Source organism: Petaurus breviceps, unplaced genomic scaffold (genome assembly GCF_028583685.1).
Source record: "Petaurus breviceps papuanus isolate PSGF00001 unplaced genomic scaffold, PetGlider_PUasm1.0 110, whole genome shotgun sequence".
Lineage (NCBI taxonomy): Eukaryota > Metazoa > Chordata > Mammalia > Diprotodontia > Petauridae > Petaurus > Petaurus breviceps.
The window spans coordinates 4,120,158-4,145,658 of NW_027185597.1; the positions used below are offsets into that span (position 1 = coordinate 4,120,158).

General features: G+C 36.8%; 1 protein-coding gene across 1 annotated transcript in view; it reads left to right on the top strand.

Annotated features, from left to right (window-relative positions):
- The window catches only part of LOC138156879 (contactin-associated protein-like 2), a 2,167,135-nt gene that overhangs the window by 796,011 nt on the left and 1,345,623 nt on the right, over nucleotides 1–25,501 (top strand). Inside the window, exon 8 of the mRNA XM_069082365.1 lies at nucleotides 19,623–19,772. Coding sequence (XP_068938466.1) covers nucleotides 19,623–19,772 — 150 coding nt within the window. The remainder of the gene's footprint in view (nucleotides 1–19,622; nucleotides 19,773–25,501) is intronic.

Here is a 25,501-nt window from a genome sequence, read left to right on the forward strand (position 1 = left end):
CCAAGCGAGGCTGCTCTTTATTCAGTTACATCTTAACAATGTGGCCACCAGAACACAGCAGAATGGAACCGTGAGACAGAGAGAGCGGGACAGAGAGAGAGAGAGAGGGAGAGAGGAGGAGAGAGAAAAAGAGAAAGAGAGAAAGAGAGGGAGAGGGGGAGAGAGGGAGGAAGAGAGGGGGGGGAGCCTCCCCTTGCTTTTTCCCTAATATCCTTATCATTCTTCTTACTGTCACATGCCATGTGGGAGCCAATCATGCACTCTCCCTAGTGCAGGGCAAAGGAGTATGTGTTAAGAGGAGTCTGTGTTGATAAGGCACGTTCAATGCCACGTCGGCCTTTCCCAACCTGGCAAAGTCAGCTCCCACGGCCCTGTGCTCAATGCCATGTCAGCCCTTTCGGCCCGGCAGAGTCGGCCTCCACATCTCCAAGCTCCTGCCCCTCAGAGGTCACATGCATCCCCTCCGACATCTTGTGACTGCCACAGTGTCTCTCACACTTGTGGCTCTATCAGCCCACTATCTTCGAACGTTCTTATTTCGTTTGAGGGGACATCCATCCTTGTAATCAACCAAATTACAACCTTGGTGTTTTCCTTGACTCCTTACTTTATTTCACCCCACATATTTGATCAGTGCCAAACCTTCTTCTTTCTACCTCCACAACATCTTTCCAATAATTTCCTCTGAACTTCATCACCTCTTGCCTACCTTATTACCATAGTTTCCTAATATTCTCCCTACCTCAACTTTCCCCCCCTCTAATCCATCCTGTGCATACCTATCCTTGTGATTTTCTTAAAGTATGTGTTTGATTATATCACTCCTGTAATCAATAATTCCTGGTGGGTCCCTATTGATTCTAGGCTGAAATATTATTTCATCTTTATCTCATATTTTAAAATTTCTACATTTGTATGTTTCATAGCATGCATTATTTGGAAAGTACATGAATTTAATTTTAGATAAATAAATATTTGGAGCATGTGCTCAAAAATGTTTGCTGATAGGAATGCACTATCAAAAATGGTTGGAAAATGCTGCCACAGAGGAATGTTATACCATTCTGTAGGCAGTGGGAAGAGAATAAAATTCTTCCATCTCCCTAAATGTGCATACACATGCTTCACAACTTATTTTTGAACAGTTTATTCACTCTTTTTGATAAATAATGTGGCTGGTTATATTCATTGAAAGGAAACATTGTTTCAAATTATTGAGATGTATTTAGAATGACTATGAAAGAATATATGAATAGTGATCAAGGCCAAATCAAAGGACACAATATGAATGTTAATAGTAGGAAAAAGTTTGTTCTCCTGAGAGAGTCATTGTTTCATAACTTCTTGTGGGTGTCATATTTTAGGAGGGGGTACTAGTCAGTTCCGCCCTCTTAAGAAGCACATAAAGTGATGAGAATGGTAAGAGTGCTTCAAATCGTGTTATATAAGGTTAGGCTGGGGAAACTGTTTATGTTGAAGAATAGATTTGGGGGATTAGTGGATAGTTTTCTACAGATATCCAAAAGACAGCATTTGCCATAGCACTGAGCATATAATAGGCATTTAAGAAATTCCAGTTAACTGATGGACTGACTCTCATATGAAAGAGTGATTTAATTTACCCTGTTCAGTTTTGGGGGCCAGATTGGTGAACAAAAGTTATATATAAGCAGGTCTCATACTGGTATCAAGATGAACTACATAATTTACAAAGATGTTCACAATGTAGATGTTGTTTTTAAGGCACTGAGTTCTCTGAAAGAGACCTTTTTGAAAAATTGCAATAATTTTTGATTATCATATTCTGTGAAGCAAAGAATATCACTGTCTTTGGAGATTTAAAGTTGTACAAAGTGCAAGCAATATTGGTAGATACCTGGTGCGCATGAATCAGGTGCAGAGCAACTACTGCCAAGAACTTTTCTGGACCCTTGCAAAAATATTATCAAAGAAATGTATAATAAGAAAAGGAGGTAGGCAAGTCATGTAGGGTTAATGAAAGTCAACCAAAAGTCAGCCCTTTTACTCACTGGTATCCATGAAATGTCGTGAGAGACACATGTCATGCTATGGAGTAAGAAATGGTAAATCACTCCAATACTTTGACAAGAAAACCCTATAGACCATATAGTCCATGGGGTCACAAAGTCTCAGACATGACTTAATGAGTGAATGATAACAAGCATTGTGTTAAATTTTACAAAGTGGAGAAGAAGCAGAACCTCAAAGCGGCTCTACCTTCACCTTCCCCAATCAATGTAAAAAGGGGACTCTGAACAAACTTTGGAGCTGCAGAACCCACAAAATGACACAAAGAAGCTAATCTCCTGCTGAGGACAGCCCAGCAGGCCAGCAGGGATCAGCCAGAGCAGAGCTCTGGGAGCCAAGCCCAGGCCAGAGTGAGCCGGAGGTTTTAGCCCCAGGGAAGGTCTGACAAGCCGCTGGCCAGAGGGACTTCAGATCAGCAGCAGCTGTGGCCGTTTCCAGAATTATCAACACATAGATGTGAAGGACAAAGTGAGAGGTCAGTGCAATCTGGACTTTGGGACCCAGTAGGTGGGAGTGCATCAACTTTTGCCCCCAGGGCAAGAAGCCCCTGAGACTCCTCACACAGCCAGCCAGTGCCACATAGCAGCTTCAGCTCCTGGCCTGCAGAGTTGTAGGGGGACAAAGCGACCAATCTAAGGGGTAATTGCTCTTGCTTTAACCTGCTTGGATCTGGATTGCAGTCTAGGGTGGAGGTCCTGGGGTGTGTATCCAGCTTGCTAGAGCATGTGAAGGCCTCAGAGAGGGTACCCATTTAATACCTCTGGCAGCTGAGAAAACCCCAGCATTTGGGATGAAAGCTCCCATCTGGTGGCAGAGTCCTATTGTGGCAAAAATTCCAGGGGTCAAGTGACTGAGGGGCAACATGACCAGCAAAAGGAAACAAAGCAAACAAAAGATCACAACATTAGACTCCTATTTTGGGGACAAAAAGGAGCAAAGCATGGAAAAGGAGGAAGACAGTGAAGTCAGAACTCCTGCACCAAAAGCTTCAAAGGAAAATATGAGCTGGTTACAGGCCATACAGGACCTTAAGAAGCAGATAACAGAAGTGAAGGAAAAATTGGGAAGATAAATGAGAACAATGCAAGAAAATTTCAAAATAAATGTCAACAGCCTGACTGAGGAAAATAACACCATAAAAAATATACTAATTCAAATGGCAAAAGAGTTCAAGGGTATAGAAATATGTATGTATGTATGTATTATCTATCTATCTATCTATCTACCTATCTGTCTGTCTATCTATCTATCTATCATCTATCTATCTATATATGTTTATATACGAGGGTATAAGGGCATATGAATTCATATGTGAATGTGTGTATATATGTTTACAGGTATATATAGATAGAGGGCACAGGACCAATTTAATAGGAAGGGATGATACTTAAAAGGTGAAATTAAGAGGTGAGAGAGGAATATAATGAGAGGAGATGGGGAGAGACAGAATGGGGTAAACTATCTCATATAGAAAAGGCAAGGGAAAATGGTTACAATGGAGTAGAAGAATAGGAAGGCAAAAGGGAATGGGTCAACCTTATTCTCATTGAATTTGTTTTGGGGAGGGAATGAAATACACACTAAATAGGGTATCTCACCTTTCTGGAGAGTAGGGGGGGAGGGCATAAGAGGGGGGATGATGGAAGGGAGGGCAGGCTGGGGGGATAGGGAAGTTGGAAGCACCCACTTTTGAAGAGGGATGAGATCAAAGTAGAGAATAGAACAAGTGGGAGGTGGGATAGGAGGGAGGGAAATATAGTCAGTCTTTTACAATATATCTATTATGTTAATGTTTTGCATAAGCTATACATGTACAACCTATACTCAACTGCTTATCTTCCCAGTAAAGGTGGATGACAAGGGAGGAAGGGAATGAATCTGGAATTCAGTTTTAAAATCAAATGTTTATATATATATATATACATATATATACACACACACATATATACACACATACATACAGACATATATACATACATACATATATATGTACATACATATATACATACACACACATATATGTGTATTTATATATATACTATTACTAATTCTATTTTACATGTTATTGGGAAATAAGACATACAAGCACTGGGGCATAGAGATCCACCATGCCCAATGGAAAAGTCAAAAGGGGTATAGGAGAAGATATGGGAGAGAGCAGATTATAGGAGGGGATATCCTGTGGGACTGCTATTTTGGGGCAGTAGGTAGGGGCAAAACAGGGAGAAAATTTGTAATTCAACATCTAGTGGAAATGAATGATGTAAATCAGAAGTTAATAAAGCATTTCAAAATGGAAGAAAAAGAAATTGATTCACAAATAAATATATAAATAAATTTTACAAAATGCTTTATATATATTATCTCATTTGTGCCTCACAGCAACCCTGTGTTGTAGATACTATGTAGGTAATGTTTTAAAGAGAAAAAAAACTAGTCTAACGTAGATTAAATGACTTACTCAAGGTCAGAAAGCTCATGTTAGGTATTAGATGTGAGACTTGGCCTTCATGAGTATATTCCAATATTATATTTCCAATGAAAGGTTGCTATTAGATCCAGAGAGAAGACCCCAACATGTTAGATGAAGAATTTACAAAAGGACATATCTACAAGCCATGAATAATGATAGGATATGTCAAGTTGGGGTATCTATGTCATTGAAAGGAGCATCTGTAATAGTAAGAACATATATCTTTTGAAGTATAGTCAGAGTCTAGATTAGCATCCTTGTATACATTTTTTTTTTTGGAAAATGATGGTAGCCCCTTTTTCATGCATGGAAAAACTGACAGAGCCATATTCTAGGAGCTTTTTTTCTGGAAAATGTCTATGCTATCCCTTATAAGAAGTATACATACACAGTATATCCTTATTATTATTCTATAAATTGATCTTTCAATTTTAATAGGGTTTTTTTTCCCCAGTTCAAAGACATGTACCTTGAGCTAACTCTCCACTCCTGTTTTTGTCTATTGTTCTGACTCCTCCTGCTACATTTTACAAACTCGTCTAGTCTGCCAGTCAAAAGGAACTTAGAAGTAACTGAACTCATTATTATTAGGAACCCCTATATCACATATCCAATAATAATTCATCTTACCTCTCCTTTATGGACTTCAATGAAAGGTAAACTCCTACTTCTGACCCCACTTTCAGATACCTAAGATTATCAGTAAACATTTCTTTATCACAAATCTAAATCTGACCTGCTTTGCTTTCCATACATTTATTGTATAGGACAAAATACATTAAGTGTAATCTCTCTCCCTTATGCTTAAAGAGTGCTATCATGTTCTCCCTAGGCCTCTTCTCAGAGGAAAAGCTCAACAGAGCCTTCTGTCAATCTTCTTGTATCATGCTTTACGGTTCTCTTGTCAATTTTTTTTTTTTTGCTCTTTTTTTGGATGCAGCCCAACTTTCTGTTTCCTTCCTAGAATGTGGCACCAAAGACTGAACACAGTAGACAGATGCATTCTAACTAAGAAAGAATTTAGTAGAATGATGATTTCCATTAATCTGGTTATTGGGCCTCTGAATACAGCCTAGGATATATATAGATATAGATAGATAGATAGATAGATAGATAGATAGATAGATAGATAGATAGATAGATAGATAGATAGATAGATAGATATAGATATAGATATAGATATAGATATAGATATAGATATAGATATAGAGATATAGATATAGATATAGATATATGTTGATCCTTTTACTCTATTAATTCTCAAATTGAAGTTGCACTCCACTAAAATCTTCAAATCCTTTTCATGCAAATGTCAGTCTAGTCATGCCTACCTCTTCCTATACTTGTGACATTCTTTTCTGATCCTGTATAGAACTTCACATTTATGTCTATTAAATTTATTCTCTTAATTCAGTCTATCATTATAGACTGGTATAATTGTGAATCCTGATTCTGCCATCCCATTTGTTTGCTAGACTTCACAGCTCCATATCATCTATAAATTTAACAAAAATGCCTTCTCGAGCCTCAGATGCCTTTCTAAGGCATTACTCAAGATATTTAATTGTACAAGATAAGGGAAGGATAACTGGAGCATTCTACTTCCCTCCTGCCTCAGTTGCATGGATGTGTATGTATGTATATGTGTGTGGGGGGGAGATAGTCCCTAAAGGGGAAAGCTATGTGTCAGGATTAAGAATTTAGTATAATATAATAATTTATTGGGTGAAGGAAAATGAAGTTCAAACTAGTTATACTTATAAATCCTGAATAATTTGAAACACAAGTAGTTATAAAATAGACCACATGGCTACTTTTGAGTCTTTGTTCTGAACTTTTGTAGAGTCAGAGCATTGGGAATTTTTACCTTTTAAGTGTAATTTTAAGTCTATAAAAGTAAAACGTATCTTTACGCTAAAGAAAAATGGTTTATAAAAAGGAAAGATTGTTTAATCAATCTATCTCTAGCTAATATTGGACTTCAATGTAGATTAGAGATAAAGGAAATGCTGTTAAACTCATACTCTCCTGAAGAACAATCATAATTATAAAGCAATTTTGTTAAAGTGAATAGGGAACTAGGTAAAATGAAAGCTCAATAATATACAGTTCCTCAATAATATACTTTTCAATATAACTCCTAGATTGTATATATGCATACGTGTATGGACAGAGCACATACCAGAGGGTACTCTTTTTTACATTTCACTGAATACCATTTTAATTGATAATTTATGAAAAGTGTCATGAACACATCAAGTGCAACATTTTAATTAACTGCCTTATGATGAATCCATATTCAGATTTCTTCTCTCCTAAGACTGGATGTTAAGCAGAAGACTTGAGGCCCTAGCCACAGTAATTTTATTTGAAGAGCTTGCCTAGCAGATGTTATAGCTCTGCTTCCTACTATATTTTAAATACTTGCATTTTTCAATATTCATTAAACCAATCTTTTCTTCATGTCCCTAATAACAGAAACATCTGTTTCTTCTTGTTCAATCAAAGCAACTACCTCAAGAGTCCTACTTTTAAAATAATACCATTAAGAAAAAAGTCTAGATAGAATATGCTTCATTAACATTCCAAATTTGCATATGAAACAAGTTTTACTAACAATTATAAGTGAGGGAAATATAAGAAAAAAAATATTCTAACCAAAAGTAATTTCACTTTTCCCCTAAAAGATTAAACCCAGAATGAGAAAAAATATTATTACACTGTGATTTCAAAGACATTGATGTTAGTATTTTTTAATTATAGAAATCATTAATTTTCATATTCATCTTGTGCTTGTTTGTGTTCTGCCATTATGAATCATGTATAAAAGAGAACTTTGAAATTGAATTCAAATAATATGAGTATAAAACAAAACTATGAAGTATGATTATATAGCAATAGCATTGTTTTTAAGATTACAGTAATTTTAACCAAATACATGTTTTGTTTTGTTTTTACATTTAAAATGTCACCTATGAGAGGCCATATCTATCCATATTGTTATGCCTCAGAACCTTTTTGGAATTCCTCTTAGGCAATTGCTTTTAGAGATTGTAACATGCTTTTTTGTATGCCTCTAAGGGAGACAAAATTCTGGCTTCTGAAGGTCAGTATGATTTTTGGAAATAACCTGGTTATTTGGAACCAAGAATGATGAAAAGATGAGTGAACAAGCTGTGTGATAATAAACTATTTTCAAAATGAAGTCACTACAAATAAACAAGAATGGCTTTCTTATGTGCCTAAGACATTGGAACTAGTAATTACACACACAAACACACACACATACACATGCATCTTCCCCATCTCAGGTCTCACAAGAGGATCCCCATATCTGGACTTATTTTGTGGCATCCTAAGCAACTCTTCTCACTTGCAGTTTCTATCCAGGGAAGAGGACTCAGCTGAACTCTCTGGGCCTTCTTTTTGTTGCATGTGGCATCTTCCACTGAGCAAATTGCTCTGCCTCAGCATGCTCTTTGCTGAGGGGGTCAGAGTAGGGAGAAATCCTCTCCACCCTTTACCTTAGTTGAGCAGTTCTCAAAAATGAGAGCTACCTGTATTGACTGACACTTCAGAGTGTCACACTATTTAAAGAACTATGGTTGGGCCTTTTGTTAACCAGTGCTTAACCCTCCTAAAATTCCATTAAGAAGTTGATTATACATGCAGTTGATGTTCATAAATTCAGGTTAATGTATATGTTAAAATATACAATATTCAAAGCTATAATTATGTAAAATATAATAATTGTTTCTAGCCCAATGAAAATATTTTGTGTGAATTCCAATAATGGGACCACTTAATGGGATTCATAATTGGCATTAGCAGAGAAGGTCTTGGTATATTTTGTTTCTCCTAAAAGAGTAACAACGTGTAAGCAAAGTTTAAACAATATTTACACTTTAAGACTTTCACTTTAACCTATCCCAACTGCCTGTAATTTTACCAAGTGGATTGAGGGATAAATCAGTTCCTGAATCTGTTCCTTACACACACTAGTCCTTAGTGATTCAATAAACATCACATGTCTACTATGCACCAATACCACGCTAAACAAAAAGAGACTACAAAAAGAAGCAAAGGATAATTTCTGCCCTCAAAAAGTTCACAGTCTATTTGGGGAGACAATAAGCAAACAAATATGTACAAATTATGTATAGACAGAGAAAAAAGGAAATGATTAAGAAGGAAAGCCCTAGAATTAATAGAGATTGGCAGAAGCCTCCTATAGAAAATAAGAATTTAATTGGGAATTGACGGAATCCAAGGAAGCTAGTAGGCAAAGATGAGAAAGGTAGAAGATTACTGAGATGGGGTACCACCAAAGAAAATTCTTGGAACTTAGAGATGGAACGTCTTGTTATAAGAGCCAGGAGGTCAGTGTAACTGTATCAAAGAGTGTATGATAGTGAGCAAGACGTGTAATGACTGGAAAGGTGGAGGTGATGAGGTAATTATTATGAAGGGCTCTGAACACTAAACAGAAGATTTTGTTATGAGTCTGGAGGATATAGGAAGCTATTACAGGTGAAATTGAGTAGGAAGGCAGTCAGAACTATGCTTTAGGAAAAGCCATTTGTTGAGTGAATGGAGTATGAATTGGAGTGAGAATAAATTTGAGGCAGGCAGACTCCCCTCCCCCCAATAGGTTATTGCAATAGTCCTAGAGTGAAGTGATGAAAGTGTGCATCATCCCTTTTCTTTCTTTCTTTTTTATGAATTTATTTATTTATTTTTAGTTTGAAACATTCACTTCCATAAGTTTTCACTTTTCTTGACCTCACTCTCCTGTCCCCTCCCCAAGATGTCAAGCAATTCAATATACAGTCTACATGTATATTTCTTATTAAACATATTTTGACATTGGTCATATCATATAGAAGAATTAAAATATATGAGAGAAACCATGAGAAAAAAAATACAACAAATAAAGAGCAAATAGTATGCTTTGATCTGCATGCAGACTCCATGTTTCTTGTTCTGGATGTGGATGGCATTTTCTGTTATGAGTCTTTTGGAGTTGTTTTAGGTCATTCTATTTCTGAGAAGAGCTAAGTCTATCAAACTTAGTCATCCATACAATATGGCTACTACTGTGTACAATGTTCTCCTGGTTCTGTTCACTTAACTCAGCATCAGTCCATATAAGTCTTTCCAGTTTTTTTCTGAAGTCCTCCTTCTCTTCATTTCTTATAGGACAATAGTATTCCATTACATTCATATACCACAACTTGTTCAGCCATTCCCCAATTGATGAACATCACCTCAATTTCCAGTTCTTGGCCACCACAAAAAGAGCTGCTATAAACATTTTTGTACATGTGGGTCCTTTTCCCATTTTTATGATTTCTTGGAAATACAGTCCTAGAAGTGGTGTTGCTGGGTCAAAGGGTATGCACATTTGTATAGCTTGCAAACAACAGACAGAAGGCTTCTGTCAGACAAAGTAACACAAATCAACACAGACAGAACAGAGTGCCAGAAGCTACAAGTGTTCTCCTTCTCAGTTCTGTTCAGTCCCAGCTTGTGCTCCTGCTTTTATATGGTCTTTAGCTCCTCCATGTTCTGCCCACCTCTTATATCCTTCCTGTTCTGGTCTTTGGCAAGACCCTCCCACTGTGGGCTCTGTTTCCAGCAAAGACTTGATATAATCATGGGCAAGACTCAAAGACCCTTGACCTGAAACAAGGTGCTAAGTACTCCTTTGCTTGCCATTATACCATGACTTCAGGAAAATGATGACATGACTTGTAGTTGACTTTCATTTGAGTAAGGGAGGGCTGTGCAAGGCTGTAGCTTATCTGGTGCTGAGCTAGAGTTGACGGTGTTGACTGGTGTGTGCAGATGCCACATGGGGTTTTACTGTGTTTCTCCCAGGTTACACTGAAGCTTTCAGTTTGAGTTATGGGGGTGGTCAAACTCCTGGAGGTCACCCCCTTGTTGGGGACTGCACTAGAATATTGGTAGTCTCAGCAGATTGTGGACATCTGTTGACCACAGAAATGGTGGTTCTCGATGCTGGTATCCACAGGTTCCCCCATCTGCATGAAGGTATGTGGTGGGGGAAAGGCAGGTGAATCCTGGTGCTGCCTGCTTTACCACTCTGGGGCTCAGGATCTCTTGCTAGTTTGCTGAGGTAGGGCTTGGCACTGGTTTGCAGGGATGCCTCCCATCCTGTACTGATCCCTTTCAGACACAACAGGAGGGACCTTTCCTATTAATCCCCATAGCCTCATGAGATAAAAACTTACTGTACTCCTTTTTTCTGCTGACTCTACTTTTCCAGGATTTTTCCTGGGGCAGCATTTTCTGGGTTTTTCAAGGTTAATAAGGGAGAATGAGAGTGACTTACTGTTTACTCCTCCATCTTGTCTCCTGATCATCCCTTTTCTTTGAGGGTATCTCTAAAGTCTTTAAGGTTTCTCACTACATCCTCTTCTCATTTGTCTTACCACTATTTATTTTTCTAGCTCTTGTCTATCTAATCTCTAACCCAGGTACCTTTATCCCTGGGATTATTACACTGAGACATCTCCCACTTAAGAAGAATATTTTCTGGGGGTTCCCCAAGAAACCTTTCCTCTGTTTAGGATTTAATCATAAGTAGTACTGTCATTCATAGCAAATTTATCTTTTGAAACAAAACTTATTGAAATAGGTTAGAAAATTTTTTCTAAAGATTTCCTTTTGTATCTAGAGTAGTTAGGTAGACAGATATACATACCTGACAAAAAATAGGTTGGAAGTTTTTTTCTTTTCATATCAGAAGCTCCTTAAATAGAAAAGGTCTCTTCAAGATTTAATCCCACTCCAGCCTTTACTTCTTGTATCCCCCTCTAATTGCCCTCTTCTAGTACCCTCCCAATCATTCATCCTCAATCCTATATCTTTAAACACAGCCTCTCTCAGCTCAAAGACACACTCATTTCTTCCCATCACTTTTTTCCCTGCCAATTTTTTAGCTCAAATCACTAGCCTATTACACTTGATCTTAGGGAATTTAACTCCTTTGATTTATAAATAAGAAATTGAGGCACAAAGGTATTAATTGACTTTCCCAGGATCATAAAACTCTTACTTGTATGAGGCAGGATATGAATTTAGTTGTTCCTGACTCCAAGTAAAGCCCTCTAATCATGATCTCATGACCTCTTGGATGCTCACAATTGTCTTCTGAAGATAGCTCCTCACTCTGTGAAGCTCTGTGGGTGAGAGGTACAAGCCTGCACTATATTCTCTAAGTAGCATTTCTTTATATTTAATGAAACCCTCCTTCATTCTGTAGGAAGAAGTGACCTCTCCTTTTCTGGATTCTCATGATACTTTGCTCCTCCCAAAATTCCCTACCTTATATAATAGTAGACTACATATCTTATCTTTCTCTACCCCACTGTAAGCTCATTAAAACACTAAGCTTCTTTGAATTTCGCATGCTACCTGGCATAAGATCTCATCCAAAACAGGCATTTGATTTTGAATTTTTACTGAATATATGCACAAAATACCATTCTGTCAAGGACCACCTCTGATACAGTCTGGGAGATTCTGGGCAAATCACTTAAACTCTCAGTGACTCATGCAACACTATAAATTTCGGGGCAAGTGTTGATGTACATTGATGGGGAAGTTTCCTCACTGGGAGTTCCACAGATTGGGGAAATTACAGTTCCCTACCCCAAAAGTCTACATTAACTTAGTCTGAACCTTTTATCCCATACTGGCACAGGTAAAGTCATAGCTCATAGAACAGTGCCTTTCACATAGTAGATGGCACATAAATGTTTAGTGAATTACAAAGAGAGAGTAAACAATAGGCTGGATCCCTTAGCCACAGAGAGGAACAGGGTGTACTTCTCCTCAAACACAACATAGCATTGCTAGTCTTTGATGTGAGGGAAGTGATGAAGAGTGGAAAGAGAAGAACAAGTAACATCTTGAGAGAAACTTTCAGCCCTTTATTAGACCAAGAGTTTTAATTCTCCCCTTGTGAATTGAACTCACCTTACATCACAGGATGCCTGGTGTGCTCTGCACATTCTTCTCTCTTAAGATTCTGACTCCAGAAAGCAGTTAGGAGGAGAAAAAATTAGTACTTCAAAAAGAAGTAGGAAGGAAAAACACTGCTTTCCTTTTGGCCAGTGTTGTTCCCTTGGTTATTTATGACACACAAATCGTCTTGTAAAATTTAAGATACCTCCATCTTCCTTTCTTAATAAATGCATTGGTATATTTTATACACATAAATAATATCAAATTGATCTACACTAGTGGTTTCAAGTGAAGGTAATCTCAGTGGGCAAGCACATGCCCACTAAGATTCTAGAGCTCACACACCAAAACCTTCCAAATTTCAGTAATGCTCTGTTTTGTATGGATTTTATTTTAAATTTAACATTTCTGATACACTTCACTTTTATAAAGTGGCTCAGAGTGGTTAATCTTTATAGCATCTTTGAAGGAGAAAACTAATCTACTCTGCTGGACCCCTGTAACAGATGGCTGGGGAAACGACACACAGAGAATAAATGCTTAAGCAGTGGAGACGGAGACACTGTAGCTCATACTGCCCATAAAAAGTTGCTTTTTTTTCTCGGTAAGATGCTTTCTTCACTTCCTACCTCATGTAGGCACAAAGCAAAAGGAGCTTTCTGTGTTATGTAGTATGTACATCTGTGTTATGTATGTTTCTTTGTTACGTAGTATGTTTTCACCATGCAAAAAGCTGGATGGTCCAGAAAATGAGCCCCTTATTCTAGAAAGAACACTGACCCATAATTTGATAGCTCATAAAATTCTCATTCTTGTTCTCTCTCTCTCTCTCTCTCTCTCTCTCTCTCTCTCTTTCATCCTCTCTTTTCATTCAGCAGCATTTATTAAGTTCCTTTTATTTTCTGGTGCAGTTCTAGGCATTAAAGATAGATTAAAAACAGTCCCTTTACTCAAGCTTACATAATATAATCAAAGCAGTAATGATATGATAATCAGCAGCATATTTAACCCTTCAATGACTCATTTTATCTATAAAATGAGATTGGACTGGATAATTCAGGACTAAAGGTCTGGGATTCATGATTTCTCATTGCTGTGTGGTAAAAATTTGAAGGATATTCCAACATTTTGATTTTGCCCCAAATAACCCTACAAGATTATAAGTTGTAGAACAATTGCTGATCTGTATTTGTGGAGGGAGTTTCTATATAGGGAGTATCCCATATCAGTGGAATCACAGGTCTAGGTCCTTGCCTCTCCCCCCCAAAATTCCAATAATAGTAATAAAAATACTCACACTTCTATAGCACTTTCAAGTCACTCCTCTGATACATATTGGCTCTGTAATCCTCAGCAAAGCAATCATTTTCTCAGAATTGTAGAAAACTCTCTAAGATTGTAAGTTTCAGGGAAAAAATGCTGACTTTTACTGGTAGAAGGATTATCCATAGTCAGGAGTCAATCAGTTAGTAAATGTGGAAGTCCTACTATGTGTCAGGCACTGTGCTAAGTGCTGACAATATAAAGAAAGTCAAAAGACAGTCCCTGTTCTCAAGAAGTTCTGTCTAATGGAGTAGACAAAATGCAAACTGTAAAAACAAGCTATATACAGGATAATTTGGAAATAATCAACAGAGGGAAGTCACTAGAATTAATGGGGTTTGGGAAAGCCTTCTAGTAGAAGGTAAGACATTTCTAAGAGACTTGAAGCCAGGAAAACCAACAGAGATGAAAAGGGAGAGCATCCTAGGCATGTGTGACAGTCAGTGAAAATACTCAGGGCTGGAAGATAGGTTTCCTTGATTAAGGAAGAGCAGAGAGGCCAGTGTCACCATATTAAGGAGTATATTAAAAGGTATGTGGTATAAGACGACTAGAAAGGTAAAGAGGGCCAGTTTTTGAATGAGAATTTTATATTTTATCTTAAAGGTACTGCAATTTACTGAAAGGTAGGAGGGGAGTGACATGGTCAAACCTGAACTTAGAAAATCACTTTTTGGAGTTACCAGGTAGCACAGCAAGTAAGTGCACCAGCCCCAGTGTCGGGATGACCTGGGGATCAGATCCGGTCTCAGACACTTAGCACCCACCCAGAAACACCTGGCCGTGTAACCTTGAGCACGTTACTTCACCCCAATTGCTTAAAAAAAATCACTTTTTCATGTAAGTAAAGCATGTTCTACAGTGAGGAGAGACTTTTTTTTTAAGAAATCAACTTTCAGGCCTATAGTCCAGGCATTAGGTGATAAGCACCTATACCAGAGTAGGAGTGGAGTCAGGGAAGAGAATTGGTCACATAGGAGCGATGTTATGAAACTTCAATTGAAAGGGTTTGACAATACATTGGACATGGTGATAGAGGGTGAGACTAAGAAGTTGAAGATGATACTGAAGTTGCAAACCTGGGTGACTAGGAAGATGGTGGAGCCCTCAAAAGTGATAGGGAAGTTAGAAAGAAAGGAAAGCTTTTTGGGGAAAGATAATGAGCTCATTTTTTAATATCTGAAGATATGTACAGGACATTCACTTTGATATGCCTAACAGGCAGCTGGAGATGCAAGACCCAAGATCAGCTGGGCGGTTACAGCTGAATATGTAGATTTGAGAACCCTCACCAAAGAAATGATCATTGAGTCCATGGAAACTCATCAGGTCACAAAGTGCAGTAATATAGAAAGAGAACAAAAGAGGATGCATAACAGAGATCTCTAAACCAGTGAAATCACAGGGCCAGACTATGTAACTATCTTTTAGGTATATATGAAAAAAAAGTATTCATAACAACCGTTTGAGGTGAGTATGCAATTGAAATCAAATGAGATAAGCACTTTGCAGCCCTTTAAAACTGTATATATATGTGACCTGCTATTATTACTTGCGTCCCCATTTTCACTAAGAAAAACTAGACTTAGAGACATTAGGCAACTTCCTTAGTTACATGGTCCCTAACTAGGACTAGGACCCAGGTCTATTCTCTCAAATTCCACTAACTTTTGCTTCATCCTGAGCTACCTATTCATTATTTCCTTTATAAAGGAGAATAATGCCAACTGACACGGCCCAGAAATCATGAACATTGACTACCCTTAAATGATGTATTCTCTTCTAGTATAATAAAATCATTGGTTTAGAAACAACACCTGAAAGAAGTGGATTTTTAAACTGCTGTTAAAACAGTTGGATAATTCTTTACACTTCAATTTATTAAATTTTGATTCCTGTTGCTCTACTTGTCTCAATGACTTAAAAGTTTTGGTAAGACCTTGGATATAGAGCTGGACCAAAACTTTAATATCATGTAGTCTACTCCTTTTTACAGATAAGGAGACTGAGCTTCAGAATAAATTAACTTCTTTGAGATCAGATAGGTAGTAAATGAGAAAGAGTAGATTCATGCCTAGGACCTCTAAGTACAATATTCTTTCTTGATTAACTTTAAAATATCAAGATAAAACTGGGATATTAAAATGGAATAATTCAAAATGCAAAATATGATATAATAGTAGTACATATTATATAGAAATAATTTTATCCCCTTTTCAAAAATGGAATACCTGAAGAGAGTCTTAGTAAATTACCCATTTCACACAGCTAGAAAATAGTTTTGTTATTAACGTTGTTGTTCAGTCCTGTCTGACTCTTCTGACTCCATTTGCGATTTTCTTGGCAACAAGACTGGAGTGGCTGGTCATTTCCTTTTCCAGCTCATTTTGCAGCTGAGGAAACTGAGGAACACAAGGTTAAATGACTTGCCCAGGTCACATAGCTAATAAGTGTCTGAGGCCAGATGTAAACTCAGTTCCTTCTGACTCCAGGGTCTATCTATATACAGTCTATATACTCTAGCTACTACACTATACTATATATATATATATGTATTCACTCTAGCTACTACCTGGCTCTTCTAGAAAGTGGTAGCTCTTTGATGTATACTCTGTTATGATTCTCAATACAATATCTCACTATGCCATACTTGAGTTGTGTAATTTGTTTTTATCTGATTACTCGGCATTAAGTTTATCTTGTTACTAAGTTACATGAAATAAAAATTAGTCGAGTTTTACTATGATCATTTTCTTAGAGAAATAGGCCTATTTTATGTTCAGAACAAGACTATAATACTCTGAATAGAAATTTTATTTTGTTACAAATAATAGTTTTTAAAAAATATTTTCAGTAATATTTTCTGTTAACTAATATTTAAAATAGAAAGACTCCAACTGTGGAGATAACTTAAAAGAGCCTGCCAGTGGCATTATATCATATTATATGGGTATAGTTTAGGACTAGACTTTCATTACAATAAGATCCTTGGGGCCTACTCCACAGGGCAGGGTTGTTATTTTTTTTTTAACTAGTTTGGTCCAATAATTTCACTTCACAGAATGATATTTCAGGATTTGCACCTTCTGAAGAGGTTGTTTGACTTTCTACAAGGTAGAATTTTACTTTCCTGGCAGGACCCAAAATTAAATCTCATTTTATCTGAAAGGAAAAAAGGAAGTTTCAGTTTCCTTTATGGCTTAAAATTTAAAGTTTTAGAAGGTAGCCTTTCTTAAATAATAGTGTTTTTCCAAGTAATGGGAGACTACTTGTGATGATATAGAAGTTTAAAACTAATCCATAAAGATAATTGTGGAAGCTCAGAATTAGAATTTAATGCCTCTTAAAACACTTAACAAAGAAGTATTCCAGGTGCAAGATTCTGCACTATATCATACCTCCTCAGAGATTTGGGATCAGAAATTGCTGATTTCAGTTCCAAATATAATACTTTTGACCAGTTGAACTTGGATAGTTCAAATATCCTCTCTGATCCTCAGTTTTAGAAGATATAAAATGGAAATAATACTACTTGTTCAATTTTGGTTTTTGTTAATTTGTTTTTCTTTATGTGTCAAGTACTTACTATGGTGTTTATTATAGAGTAAGTGCTTAATAAACTCTTGTTGATTGACTGTTCAAAGTGCTTTAAATATTGTAAAACTCTTATAATTTTAAAAGTAAACTATTATTAGTCTTTAAATTTAGTTTATCATTGTCAACTTTTTCATTGTGAAACCCACTCTTTTCCCTCACTAGTCTCTCCCAACATTGTACCCCTTTCATTTCAACAATCCTTCCTGGCTACAATTGATAATTTCTTAGAAGGAAGCCAAAGAACCATGTACACATAGTCCCCAAAGAATGTATTTCACCTTGACTTCAACTGGGCTTCCCTGACACTTTGCAAATGCTTTATTGATCTCTTGTTCATCACCATTCGTGCTTCCCACCAATAGTTTTACAAACACATCATGCTTCTACCTGGTTTTGTGTTGTTGTCCAGGTTTTTCCCTTGTATCTAGACATCTTCTCCAATAACTCATTTATTTTTAGTTTGACTACACAGAATTTGGTTCTTAAAAGTGTAACTTCTTTAAAAAATAATTTTAAATATTTTCTTTCAAGCTAGCAGCCTGAGAATATTTCCAACAAGCAGCCTGAGCTTATTAAGCAATGACTGCTAGAGATTATTGATTGAAAAGTAAAATGGTCAATTTACTAGCAATATTTGTTTCCCCCTTCATTTTGTGTTCCCTATTTAATAATAAAGGAAATAAAAAAAATTAAGGAAGATAATAATAAGATTTACCATGATAAAGGAAACAAACTATAAGAAGTTAGAATCCTGATTTATTACATGAGTGTATGTTTAAAGGACAAAACACATCCATTGTGATTAATTTTAAAACCTATGCTATCATAATGTCAGTAAATATCATGTTGACATTTGACTACTCTGTCTTCCAAGCTCAAGAGAATTTCTGCTCAAAGTTCATTTCTGTTTTACTTATCCTCTCATTCACCCTGAATATTTAATTTATATTATATATGCTAAATACTGCCTAAAATACCAATTTAACAGAATCAAGGTCCTTAATTTTAACATCTACTTTTAAAACACTCTAAATAACTATTGATTAGAGAAATGCAAATTAAAAGAATTCTGATGTACCACTTCACACCTATCAGATTGTCTAATATGACAGAAAAGGAAAATAATAAATGTTTTAGAGAATGTGGAAAAACTGGGACATTAATGCATTATTGATGGAGTTGTGAACTGATCCAACCATTCTTGAGAGCAATTTGCAACTATTCCCAGTGAGTTATAAAACTATATGTTCTTTGACCCAGCAATTCTACTATTAGGACAGTATCTCAAAGACAGAAAAGGGGGTGATATGTGTTGGGAGGAAAGGCCCATTTGTACAAAAATATTTATAGGACTCTTTTTATGGTGACAAATAATTGGAAAATAAGGGATGTCCATGAATTGTGGTTGCTAAGCAAGTTATGATATATGACTATAGGGGCATATTACTGTCATATAAGAAATGATGAGTAGGATTTCAGAAAAAAACAGGACTTATATGAACTTATGTAAAGTGAAGTGAACAGAGTCAAGGATACTGTATACATTAACAGTAATATCATATGATGATTAGTTGTGAATGACTTAGCTATTCTGAACAATTCAGTGATCCAAGACAATTCCAAAAGACTAATGATGAAAAATCTTATCCAAATCCAGAGAAAGAACTGATGGAATTTGAATGCACATAAAAGCATACTATTTATCATTTTTTGTGTTTTCTGTTCCCCCCCCTTTGGGTCTAGGTCTTTCAATTTAAACAAAACTATAGCATTCTAACTATAGATACTATTGCTTTTAAAAATTTTACTATTATCATTGTATATTTTGTTACACTCAACAAATGCAAACAAAATATGAAGTATATATGCATATGAAAGCTTAAAAATCTGAACCATCATGGTTTTATTTTTGTTTTTGTTTTATTTTTGGAGGGCATTTGGGGTTAAGTGACTTGCCCAAAGTCACATGGCTAGTATGTCAAGTATATGGGGCTAGATTTGAACTCAGGTCCTTCTGACTCCAGGGCCAGTGCTATATTCACTGCGCCACCTAGCCAGCCCTCGTTATGTTTTATTACAAAATAACAGTAACTGAATATATGCGTTAACAAAATAGTAACCAAGAAAGTATTTTCTTAACAAAATATCTTAAAATATAAATTTTATTTTTCTCTCATTTTGCTGCTAGGTTCTGGGCTAAATGATGGACAATGGCACGAAGTTCGTTTCCTAGCCAAGGAAAATTTTGCTGTTCTCACCATTGATGGTGATGAAGCATCATCAGTTCGAACTAACAGTCCTCTTCAAGTTAAAACAGGGGAAAAGTATTTCTTTGGAGGTAAAAAAAAATTGAACTTGCTATCTAATTATTTAACCCATTGCCAACTGCAACATTTCATTGAATCATCAAGTAGCTGTTTGAATGGTGTTTCATCATATGTTATCTGTTGACAAGATAGTTATGAGGAACAGATTTGTTTTCTCTAAAATTTCATAAAGATGAGAGAGTTTAATGATTTTTTAAGTTGCATATTCTATATTAAGCCTGTTTTGATTTTTCTCATACTGATTTTAAAAATTTATTGTAGGTCATTCTGGACAGAATAGATTTTTGCTATGTTCAAGTTGTTAAATACTTTGTTACAGTCTTCTGTGTGATTCCAACTAATAATGAGGCCTGTAGTCCTATGATGGAATTACTTTATACCAAATTGTATAAAGACTTTTTCTCTGGAGTCACATTCAGGCATATTTTCTATTGGGGGAAATTAATCCTTCAGCAACTATATTATGCCTAAGGAAATTTTTCATTAGGTTTTTGGAAATACCTATCTTTCATTGAAGCATTAAATGTCTCTCATGTTATTTTTCACATAATTTGGGCCCTAAATATGAATAATCAAGTAAACATTATCATCCTACACATTTTAGAAGAAAGATAGATTTTATGCTTAAATAGGAGAGAAATAAGCATTTCTGTTTCCATCACAGCTGGCAGTTAGTTCATTCCCATGTGAAAATAGTCGATCTGGCATGATTATGCTCATGCCATGTTGTACTTGCTGCAGTAGTGTTGTTAATCAAACAAAGTAAAATCATCTTTAGTACTGAGACACCATAAGGGCAGTGTAAAATTACATGAAATATTAACATTTCATCAGACTGGCAGTTGAACATTAAAGGAATTTGGCTCTTACTTAGATTACTATCTCAAACACCATTGTGATTCCTGTTTGCTGGCAAAAAACATCCTGTTAGCATTAAATATTCTTTGTAATTCATTAAGGTGCCCCTTTTTTGTTGTTTTTCATTTTTCAAATGCTTTATTAACTTCTGATTTACATCATTCATTTCCACCAAATTTTGAGTTACAAATTTTCTCCCCGTTTTTTCCCTACCCGCCAACCCAAAATAGCAGTCCCACAGGTTATCCCCTCTTCCAATCTGCTCTCTCCCATATTTTTTCCCATACCCATTTCAACTTTTGCAGTAGGGCATGGTGCATCTCTATGCCCCAGTGCCTGTATATCTTATTTCCCAATTACATGTAAAATAGTATTAATAATAGTGTGTGTGTATATATATTTAAACATTTGATTTTAAAACTGAATTTCAGATTCATTCCATTCCTCCCTTGTCACCACCCTTACTGGGAAGATAAGCAGTGCAGTACAGGTTGTACATGTGTGGCTAATGCAAAACAATAACATAGTAGATATATTGTAAAAGACTGATTGTATTTCCCTCCCTCCTATCCCACCACCTACTTGTTCTACTCTCTACTGTGATCCCATCCCTTTTCAAAAGTGGGTGCTTCCAACTTCCCTCCCCGCCCCAGCCTGCCTTCCCTCTGATCCCCTTCGTCCCTATTCTCCTGTAGGGTGAGATACCCTATTTGTGTGTATTTCATTCTCTCCCCCAGCCAAATTTAATGGGAATAAGGTTGACCATTCTTTTTTCCCTTCCTATTCTTCCACTGCATTGTAACCCTTTTCCCTTGCCTCTTCTATATGATAGTTTACCCCATTCTGTCTCTCCCCATCTCCTCTCATTATATTCCTCTCTCACCTCTTAATTTCACCTTTTAAGTATCATCCCTTCCTGTTAAATTGGTCCTGTGCCCTCTATCCATGTATACCTGTAAACATTCACATATGTATTCATATGCCCATATACCCTCATATATAGACACACACACACATATATATACATATATATATATATATGTACATATATATATATATATTCCCTTCAACTATTTTCATACTGGGAAAAGTTTCACCAGTTACAATTATTGTTTTTCCATATAGGAATGTTAATAGTTCAACTTTGGTAAGTTCCTTAGGATTTCTTTTCCCTGTTTACCTTCTTATGCTTCTCTTGCTTCTTGTATCTGAATGTCAAATTTTCTATTCAACTCTGTTTTTTCATCAAGAATGCTTAAAAGTCCTCTATTCCACTGAATGACCATATTTTCCCCTGAAACATGATATTCAGTTTTGCTGGACAGGTGATTCTTGGTTTTAATACCAGCTCCTTTGACCTCCAGAATATCATATTCCAAGCCCTTTGATCCCTCAGTGTAGAAGCTGCCAGATCCTGGGTTATCCTGATTGTGTTTCCACAATATTCAAATTGTTTCTTCCTGGCTGCTTGTAATATTCTCTCCTTAATCTGGGAATTCTGGAACCTGGCTATAATATTCCTAGGAGTTTTCTTTTGGGGATCTTTTTCAGGAGGTGATCAGTGTATTCTTTCAACCTCTATTTTTCCCTATGGTTCTAAAACATCAGGGCAGTTTTCTTTGAGAAGTTCCTGGAGGATGATTTCTAGGTTCTTTCTTTGATTGTGGCTTTCAGGTAGTCCAATAATTTTTAAATTATCTCTCCTGGATCTATTTTCCAGGTCAGTGGTTTTTCCCATTCTCCTCAGTGAGCTTTTGAGATTCTTTTTCCATCTGGCAAATTCGGCTTTTTAAGGCATTCTTCTCCTCATTGCTTTTTTGAGCCTCTCTTGCCATTTGAGTTAGTCTGTTTTTTAAGGTGTTATTTTCCTCAGTCAGGCTGTTGATGCTCATTTCATAACTTTCTTGCATCCTTCTCATTTCTCTTCCCAATTTTTCCTTCACTTCTCTTGTCTCCTTCTAAAAATGCTCTATGGCCTGTTACCAGCTCGTATTTTCCTTTGAAGCTTTTGGTGCAGGAGTTCTGACTTCACTGTCTTCCTCCTGTTCCATGCTTTGCTCCTTTTTGTCCCCAAAATAGGAGTCTAATATTGGAATCTTCTGTCTGCTTTGTTTCCTTTGCCTAGTCATGTCGCCCCACAGTCACTTGACCCCTGGACTTTTTGCCACAGTAGGACTCTGCCACCAGACAGGGGAGCTTTCGTCCCAAATGCTGGGGTTTCCTCTGTTGCCAGAGGTATTAGATGGGTGCCCTCTCTGGACACACACTGCAAAACCACCACCCTAGACTGCAGTCCAGATCCAAGCAGGTTAAAGCAAAAGTGATTACCCCTCAGGCTGGTTGCTTGGTCCCCCTACACACTGCAGGCCAGGAGCTGAAGCTGCCACGTGGTGCTGGCTGACTTTGCCAGCTTCTCAGAGGCTTCTAGCCCCAGGGCAAAAGCCAATGTACTCCCACTTACTGGGTCCCAAAGTCCAGACTGCACTGACTTCTCACTTTGTCCTTAGCATCTCTGTGTTGATAATTCTGGAAATGGCCACAGCTGCTGCTGAACTGGAGTCCCTCCTGCTGGTGGCTGGTCAGACTCGCCCTGGGGCTAAAACCTCTGGCTGAAGGCAGGCCTGGGCTTGGCTCCCAGAGCCCTGTGCTGGCCGATTCCTGACGGCCTGCTGGGCTGTCCTCAGCAGGAAGCTAGCTTCTCTGTGTCATTTTGTGGGTTTTGCAGCTCCAAAGTTTGTTCAGAGTCCCCTTTTTACATTGATTGGTAGAGGTGGAAGCTGGAGTGGCTTGGAGGTCATGCTTCTACTCCGCCATCTTGACTATGCCCCATCAAGGCACCCCTTTTTATAGGAAAGCTTGATCGTTTTTAGGTGTATAGAGAAGCGGTAGGAAATTTTAAAAAATATATCTGCCAATTATGACTGATTTGACCATATACTTATATACATTGCCATTCATGTATACTTGGATCAAGACTTGAGAGTCTGACAATACTTTTGATAATGGCCATGTTTCAAATTCATTTTTAAATATCCTTAGTTATGTTTCATTCACTGAATGTGAATAAGGTAATAGGGAGAAGTAGTCCTGATCAAATGGGAATCCTATATAGTTTTTACTTCCCTGTCATTATTTTAGTTAATGTGTATGCTTGGAGAGATGAGCTCAGATACTAATGATGGAAAATAGGAGGCCTAATTGTGAGGGAAACTGTTATTTTCCTGGAACTACTATAGCTTTTCGGGAGCTCCTTTATTCTGGGTCAAATTCCCTAGTCCTTTGAAACTCCCAGACTTTACTGAATCCATAAACTTTTGCAAACACAGATAAATTTACAGTTTGTCTTTACCTAGGATAGGCTCCTGTGTTTCATGTAATAATCTTACATATTATAGATACATATATGTATGTGAAATGTCTAAATCAATCCAGAGTCACTGAGTAAATGGTCAAATGTTTACATGTTCCATGCAGAGCAGGATAATTATTTTCATTGGAGCAGAATCATAATCATTTTTAAAAATTTATTTGTTTTTAGTTTTCAACCTTCATTTTGACAAGATTTTGAGTTACAATTTTTTCTCTCTCCATCTCTCCCCCCCCCCCCCCCCCAAAAGCAAACCCACTGAATACCCCTTCCCCCAATCTGTTCTGTCTTATATCCTTCTCCTTGACCCCCCCCCTAACTTTCTAGTAGGGCAAGATGGATTTCTATACCCCAGTACCTGTATATCTTATTTCACATTTGCATGTAAAAAACAAATTTTTAAATATTTGTTTTTAAAACTTTGACTGCCATATTCTATTCTCCTCCTCCCTCCTCACCCACCCCCAATGAGAAGATAAGCCATTCAATATAGATTGTACATATGTAGTTACCCAAATCATTTCCAAAGAAGTTATATTGTGAAAGACTTACTATATTTCCCTTCATACTATGCCTCCTTCCACTTATCCTATTTTCTCCTTTGACCCTATTCCTTTTCAAAAATGTTTGCTTCTAACTAACTTCTCCCCCAGTCTGCCCTACCTTCTATCCTTCCCCCTGTTATCCCCTACCCATACCCAATTTTCCTCTAGGGTAAGATACCAATTGAATGTGTAAGTTATTCTCTCCTTAGGCCAAATTCAATGAGAATCAGGTTGTCCCATTAGCTTTCACCTTCTTGTTTTTCCCCTCCATTGTAATAGTTTTCTCTTTCCTCTTTTATATGAGATTATTTTCCCTAATCTATCTTTTCCTTTCTTCTTCTCCCAATAAATTCCTCTCTCACCTCTTAATTTTATTTTTAAGCTATCATCCCTTCATATTCAACTCATCCTGTATTCTCTGTCTATGTATACATGAACATACATATGCCCAGGCTCACATATACATTTATATATATATATATATATATACACACACACACACACGCATCCTCCTATACATACATATATATGTATGTATACAGATATAGATGAGATATATATATATATTCTCTTCAGCTATCCTCATACTGAGAGAAGTCTTATGAATTACAATTATCATTTTTCCATGTAGGAATGTAAAAAGTTCAACTTTAATAAATTCCTTATGATTTCTTTACCCTGTTTACCTTCTCATGCTCCTCTTGCTTTCTGGATTTGATAGTCAAATTTTCTGTTCAGCTGAGGTTTTTTCATCAAGAATGCTTGAAAGTCCTTTATTTCATTGAATGACCATATTTTTGCCTGTAGCATTATACTCAGTTTTTCTGGGTAGGTGATTTTTGGTTTTAATCCCAGCTACTTTGACCTCTGGAATATCATATTCCAAGACCTTCTATACATTAATGTACAAGCTGCTAGGTCTTGTGTTATCCTGATTGTGTTTCCACAATACTCAGATTGTTTCTTCTTG